Source organism: Neophocaena asiaeorientalis, unplaced genomic scaffold (assembly GCF_003031525.2).
Source record: "Neophocaena asiaeorientalis asiaeorientalis breed wild unplaced genomic scaffold, Neophocaena_asiaeorientalis_V1.1 scaffold91, whole genome shotgun sequence".
NCBI classification, from domain to species: Eukaryota; Metazoa; Chordata; class Mammalia; order Artiodactyla; family Phocoenidae; genus Neophocaena; species Neophocaena asiaeorientalis.
Window position 1 is genome coordinate 1,392,789 of NW_020173198.1, and position 6,665 is coordinate 1,399,453.

At 57.2% G+C, this 6,665-nt stretch overlaps 2 protein-coding genes across 5 annotated transcripts in view; both read right to left on the reverse strand.

The window, feature by feature from the left end:
- Positions 1 to 6,665, reverse strand: part of FBRS (fibrosin) — a 32,104-nt gene that overhangs the window by 11,149 nt on the left and 14,290 nt on the right. The window lies entirely within an intron of this gene.
- Positions 2,567 to 6,665, reverse strand: part of PRR14 (proline rich 14) — a 5,239-nt gene continuing 1,140 nt past the window's right edge. The window contains exons 1-11 of one of the 4 annotated variants that reach the window (XM_024744352.1): positions 6,604 to 6,659; positions 6,311 to 6,479; positions 5,557 to 5,678; positions 5,295 to 5,484; positions 4,965 to 5,008; positions 4,653 to 4,762; positions 3,764 to 4,352; positions 3,582 to 3,627; positions 3,384 to 3,475; positions 3,040 to 3,111; positions 2,567 to 2,949 (exon numbers count right to left, since the gene is read on the reverse strand). In XM_024744352.1, coding sequence (XP_024600120.1) covers positions 2,670 to 2,949; positions 3,040 to 3,111; positions 3,384 to 3,475; positions 3,582 to 3,627; positions 3,764 to 4,352; positions 4,653 to 4,762; positions 4,965 to 5,008; positions 5,295 to 5,484; positions 5,557 to 5,678; positions 6,311 to 6,479; positions 6,604 to 6,626 — 1,737 coding nt within the window. In that variant the 5' untranslated portion in view covers positions 6,627 to 6,659 and the 3' untranslated portion in view covers positions 2,567 to 2,669. Of the gene's footprint in view, positions 2,950 to 3,039; positions 3,112 to 3,383; positions 3,476 to 3,551; positions 3,628 to 3,763; positions 4,353 to 4,652; positions 4,763 to 4,964; positions 5,009 to 5,294; positions 5,485 to 5,556; positions 5,679 to 6,310; positions 6,480 to 6,603; positions 6,660 to 6,665 lie in introns of those variants that run through there. The other 3 variants (XM_024744351.1, XM_024744350.1, XM_024744353.1) reach the window with 3 other exon arrangements.

A 6,665-nucleotide genomic window follows, 5' to 3' on the forward strand; every position in this document is an offset into this window, starting at 1 on the left:
TCCATGGCGACCGCCCTCAGCGCCGCATCCGGAGGCGGCGGGCCCCGAAACGGCCTGTCCGCAGGCCCGGGGTCGCAGGCGCGGCGCTGGCGGCTGCACAGGGACGAGAGGGCCACGGCTTCCCCTTTAAAGCAGGATCTGCTGGCCCCGAGCTTGCCCCAAGGCCAAGGCCCGGGGAGCCGGCGCCGCCCCCGGGGCGACAAGCCTGAGAGCCCCCCCTGTGGGGCCGGCGGGGCCGAGACGGCGAAAACGGGGCGGTCGTCCCTTTAAGGCAAGGCCTCAAGCTGTCCAGCCCCTGGCCCCTTTAAGACGACCCAACGGTGTCCGACCGGCCTAGTTCGGTGGCCGCCCCCTGCCAGGGGTCGAGACAACTCTCCCCGAGAAAGAGGAAGGGCCACCCCTTTACCAGGGGCCGAAAGCTCGCCCCGAAACGCAGACCTCCCCTTTAAAAGTGCCTCAAGTCCGCCGGCTAAAAGAGGCCACCCCTTTAAAGAGTCCAGGGTTCTCCAAACACCAGGCCACCCCTTTAAAGGCTCGGGAGTTAGTTTCTAGTCCTCCACAAGCGGCCACTTCCCCTTTAAGTTGAATTTAAAGGACTTCTTGCGTGGGGGAGAAGTGGCGGTGAGAATTCCCACTCGCTCCACTTCTCCCAACAGTACAGTTCTCAATTTGTCAGCATCTGGTTCGGTGGCTTCCCCTTTAAAGGCTGGCGTTGTAGTCCGCCGAGATCTGTGGCCACCCCTTTAAGGAGATTTAAAGGGGCCTCTTCCAGGCCCAGCTCTTCCAGCCTCCGCCTCCGGTCGCCATGAAAGGCGCGAGGGGGGGGGCGGGGCCGCGGGGCCAGCCCTCCAAAGCCCCGGATGTGAGGCAACGGTGACGGGTAAAGCTTGTCTGTCTGCCGACATAAAAGTCTCTTCCTCCTTTCCTCCGTCTCTGTCTGACTTGCGTCTTAAGAGATCCGAAACGTCTGTTGGGCAGCGAGGGAACTCCAGCTCACCCTCCTGTCGTCTCCTTTGGAGTCTTGGGCCTCTTCTCCGCCAGGACTTCCCTGCCCCTCCTCCCTCTTCCTTCTCAGCCTACGCCTCCTTCCTCTCTCGGCCTCCTCCCACTCTCCGCCCCCTTCCCCCTCACCCCTCTACAGCCTTAGTCGTTGATAGGTTGAGAAGTGTACGTCAAGACGAAGGGCGGAGTCAAACTGGGGGAGTGAGTAATATGTAACCGCCCTCAAATCTTGGATTGGGTATGTCAGATTAGCTCCGCCCTTCATCAAGTCTTGTGACTCGACTGGTTAGAAGTAGGTGCTTGGGGCGGTTCTCCAGATGACCCCGCCTCTTCCTGCTCTTCGTTCATTGGCCCGTCTCCTGACGGCGTCAAGGCGAGGATCTGGATGTAGTGCGCGAGGCCTAGGGGACGGTTGGCCGCTGGGCGGCGCGCGGTCGCGGAAGGTCGCAGTCGACAGCCAGCAACGGCTTCTCTCCTTTTCCGCTGCTTGGCTTAGCCCACAGGCAGCCTGGCTTCTCGCGCACGCGCGTGGTGATACCACGATCCGGCTGGCAGCTCAGCGGGATCCCCCGCCGTGCGTGGTGGCTAGAGCACGCGGCGCGCTTTGAGAGCGCCAGCCGCGCGGGAAGGAAACCGCATCCCGTTTATCGCTCGGTGCAGTGGGAGAGTGCTGGCCTGTGGTCTCCGCGTGCTAACAGGAAAAAAACAGTGCCAGGCACCTCCTCACATATTAACTCATTTGACAATTAGGAGTATCTTAGGAAAGTACTGCTATCGGCCCCATTTTACAGATGGAGAAGGGAACTGATGCACATTTAGTTTCCTAACCAAGATTTGGACTCAAGAAGCTTAGCTCCAGGCTGTGCTCTTTACCACTGCTCTGTTCTGCCTCTAAGTTATGAAAGATGTAGAGTGCCGCTTGTGTCCTCTGGTTGCCTGGGTTACCCTTTTAATGTGGACATTACACTGACAGTCAACTTGCTTTTCTTATGTATAAAATGAGTATAATTCTCACAGGGCTATGTGTAGGTCAATTACCTGTGACAGGTTGTTGTAGGTGCTTAATTACAGCTGATTACTCTTAGCTCTTGAATCCAGCAGCAGGTTCCTGGCCTGCGTGTTAGGAGGAACTCAGGACCATCTTGAACAAGGCCTTAGTCCACTCTGGGACTTTCAGTCTCCTGTTTTTTGCCGCGCTGCGCATCTTGCGGGATATTAGTCCCCCGACCAGGGATCAAACCCGTGCCCCCTGCAGTGGAAGCACGAAGTCCTAACCACTGGACTTCCAGGAAATTCCCTCGGTCTCCTCCTTGATGTAAGTGAACTGAGAGAACCCTGACCAGGGTCACATTAGCTTCTGGAGCATACTCAGAAGTATCCCTCCACATAGGAAAATTCTCAAATCAAGAGGGTATCTCCAATGACCATTCCTCTACCCCCTCCCTATATCCAACCTTCATCATCTTCCCTGGTCCCTCCCGTTTCCTAGTTTCGGGTGCCAAAGTAGAAACATCAGCCAGTACTGCCAGTTAATCTCAAACTCAGCTAGAGACATACAAAAGAATCAGAAACATATCGAAAACTTTACTAGAAACACAGAGAAAAAAATATAACTGTCTCAGAGACTTCCCCTCCCTCCAGGATGGATGGACAAACAGATGGAGCTTCTAAGTCCGATGGGGCCGCTCTCGATCCCCTTCCTCCTCCTCCAGGAGCAAGGCATCCAGCTCCTGCAGTCGCTGCTGCAGCAGGGGTCCTACATCTGGGCTGGGGGCCAGATTGGGAGTAAGGGTCCTGCCAGCTGCAGCCCGGGCCCCGCGAGATGGCCGCCGGGATCGAGGAAGACTACTGTCCCGAAACTCTACAGTTCGCCGGAGCTTCCTTGAGCTGGTGAAAATCAGAGTCCCGTTGCGCTCCCGGGGTTCCTCAAAGATGGTCTCAAAGGTCCTGGACCAGGCAGGGAGGAGTGCTGGTTACCAGCACGCCCCCTGGTCCCAGATTTCCCTCTGTCACCCCCAAGCCTTCAAAGTTTCTCACCTCCTGGTTGTGGGTGACTGGTAATTCTTGTTGGTGTAAATTTCTTCCAAGCTGAACTCCTTCTTGTTCAACCTGTGAGCAAAGAGGAGCAGAGGCCTCTGAGAAACCTGGGGCCAGTGGGCCTGGAGAAGGGATAATCAAGGCCTGGTCTGTATTTCAGTTTCTAGGACATGCCAGGAGTGCTGCCTGAGGCAGACAAATGGTTCTAAGCATAAACCATGTCCAGACCAAATTGACTCCTCCAAGCTGGACTGTGCTCCCTGAGAGGAGATGAAGCCACACTCAGGGGATCTGAGCCTACACCTGTTTGGCCAAGGCAGCTCCATGCACAAGAAGCCTCTCACCTGATTGGTCGAGGCAGCCCCATTGGTGTAAGGTTTGGTTGAGAACGGGCCGGTGTCCTGCGTATTCTGAATCGAGAAACCTTTCCCATGGTCTGCAAAAACGGGGCAGAGTGTAAAAGTGCAGCATGGGCTCAGGCTCCCACTTGTCTCCTCCCCCTTCATCTGTACCTCTACCTTGGTCTTGGGGTCTGAAAGCACCTGGTCTTCTGAGGCCCTTGGCTCCTTCCTCTTGGTTGAGCTCAACCTGCAGAGAAGGTCAAAGCTCAGGGCCAAACAGCATTCACAGCAACATCCCCATCTCCTGCCCACTGGATACTAGGGAAGGAGGCTGGGCCCAGACTATGGCCAGAGCTTTAAGGAGGGTTTATCAAGAGCACTACCTGGGTTCTGCAGGTTCAGAGAAGGAAGAAGTGGACGTGGTAGACGAGCAAGATGTGACGAGGGGAGGAGAGCCTCCCACTCCTCCAAGAGGGAAGACCTCTTTCCGGAGACAGGGTCGAGGGGGTGGCGGGGCTCGGGCCATCTCTCCACCACCCACAGTGTGCCGCCGAGGCCGTGGCCGGCTTGGGTGGGGTGGAGCAGGGGGCCAGCTGCAGGTATCTGGGCCAGGGGGCCCCAGATCAGGGCAGGAGTGGCTTCGGCCCAGAGAGGGCTTAGGGAGAGGTGCTGGGGGATTCTGGTCTTGGGCCCGCCATTGGCGGATAGGGGGCCGGGGACTGACAGATGCAGTGCCCTCAGCAGCCCCAGACTGCTCGGCCTCTGAGATGGCAATCTTCAACTCCAACTTCATGGGGGGTGATGGGGGCGGGGGCCGTGGGGCTTTGTTGGGTGTGAGGAAGATGTCAGCAAAGCTCTCCAGCTTGGAGCGGACGGAATGGAAGAGGGGGGCCAAGCCCCAGGGACTGAGGCGGGGGCGTAAAAGGCTGGATGGCGGTGGGGTCGATGGGAGCTCCAGAACAGGATCTGGGGCTGAGGAAAGGAGAGGGTCAGGTGGGTATTCCTCAGCTGCAGGTGTCTAAGCCCCACTTCAGTAGCCTTAGTCCCTCCCCAAACACTAATCTTTGCCCACAGAGGAATAAGCCCATCCCTAAAATACCAAGCCCTAAATTCAGAAGTTAAGCTTCAGGTCTCTGAAGTCTAAACCCCATCTTCATACACCAAGCTCTGCCCCGGGAGGGGGTTAAGCCCCATCCCCAACTCGTCACCTCACACTTCTAAGCTCATCTAGAATGTTCCAGAACCCCAAGTCTCATCCATCTGAGTCCTTACCTGGTGGTGGGCTCTCCAGAGGGTTTGCAGACAGGGCAGATGGCTGGAATGAGGGTTCCACGTCCCTGGGTGGAGGCTTTGGCTGGTGAACCATCATCCTTGGCTCAGTTCTGGGGTGAAGTGGCAAGTAAAAGGCTGAGGAAGCTTCCAGATTCAGATCCCACCTGAGCCAGCACATCCCCTGTCCCTTAAGCCTTCTGAAAGTGCTACAAGGAAGGACTGGACATGTAAATTCTGATGTCCCTAGCTCTGGCTGCCTGGATAATGGCTGTTGCCTGCACATCTTGATAATCCCTTCCCCAGCCCTCTCACCTTCTCGCTGGGACGGTGAAGTTGGGAGTCTCATCGGCAAAGCCCTGGATATAAACAGGGGATGGTTGTGAGGAGGCAGGGAAGCCCCCTGTGGTCTCCGTAGCTTCCCACATCCCGACTCTCTCGGTCTCCAGATTCCTGCCTGGGTTCACACTAAAGACTTTTTCATATAGGTCTTTGCTCAGACAGTGTCTTCCGCCCTAAAACGCTGTCCTCCTTGCTCTGAGCAAAATCCACCCCAGACACAGCCCTCCTACCCCTGTCTTCTATGCCCACTGGCATGCCTGCCCCCAGCTGAACTCCTGACATCTTTCCCTGAAGTTTCCATACCTCTGCTGGGGGTCTGGAGCTGGCAATGTCCTCTAGCATCACCACCCGGGTGGGCTGGGGGGCCTGGTCCACCTTTTGTGAAGGGCCCTCCTCTGGGCCAGGTGTTGTCCTTGATCGCCGCCTCAGTGTGGAAGGGGGCCGATGCACACGGCTCAAGGGCTCTCGGCATAAGTGCAGTGGGTCGGGAGGCCTAGAGAGGGACCAGGAATATCAGTGGGGCTCAGCTGTGTTCCCAGCTTACCCCCCATCCTGCCATGCTCACCTGGCTTGTGGGGACCACGTGGCCTGTCGGGGTGGTGAGGCAGGTGGATGGCTGTGGACAGAATCCCGACGGTTGCTGCAGTGCCGTGGGGTGGAGATCTCCTCTTGGGGCACGAGGGGGACCTAGGGGAGGAGGAAGTGTCAAGAGCAAGGTGATGGAATGAGGCTGGACAGGACCTCCCTGTGCCTAACAGTGCCCTATGCCACAAAAATGACACCAATCGTGGCTAGAATTCATTCAAGATCCCCAAAGAAGAGGTCAGTGATGGCCCTCAATTAAGGGCCAGATATGACAGTGTCCTGAGCTGCTGGTGTGGGAGCTGGATAATGTCACCCAGGCTATTTGAAGAAATGAAAAGGAGAGGGTGACCTGGAGTGAGTCACTGCCCTATTTGGGGCCTCAGTTTTTCTAATCTGTGCAATGGAGCCAAAGTCCTCAGCCTGCTTCCCAAGGATTGCCTAGAAGTTGGCCTGGGAAGAAAGCAGAAGGGTTTCTCATACTTAAGAGTTGTAGGGATGTGGTTTCAGCCCAACAGAGTTGGTAGTGGGGAATGGGCACTGGAGACACTGCCCAATTCCAGGCTGGAGTGAGAGCCAAGGAAAAACAAAAGACAAAAAAAAAAATCTAGCATTAGGGAGGCTGCCTGATGGACGAGTGTGAGTGTGAGGTGTTTGGACCTCAGTTATCCTCACTAGTGATCTAGTTTGACTTTGGTACTGAGGGAGAAGGGGGCCTCTCAGTTCAAGGGGCTCACCATGTGGGCAGCCATGACATCTTCCAGGACCACGGCCAGGACCCGCCGAGAGGCTTTTTCCAACGGCGAAGGGGCCCCGAGGGGCTGCAGCTTCGGCCGTTTGGGGCTCCTGGCTCCCCATAGCGCTCGAGCCAGGGGCTGGCGGCACAGACCCTGCCGGCCAGGCGGGCTGGAGGATGAGAGAAGCAGAGGACGGTCGCCTGAGCCTGTTGTTGGCTCTGTGGTTTCCCCGGTACGGCCACCAGGCTCCCCGTTTCCCGGGCTCAAGACAGGCGGGCGGGGTGCGCTCTCACCTGGAGTCCCCGGGCAAGTCCATGGGGGAAGCGGCGGCTCCGGGGAGTCCCTGGGGGATCCC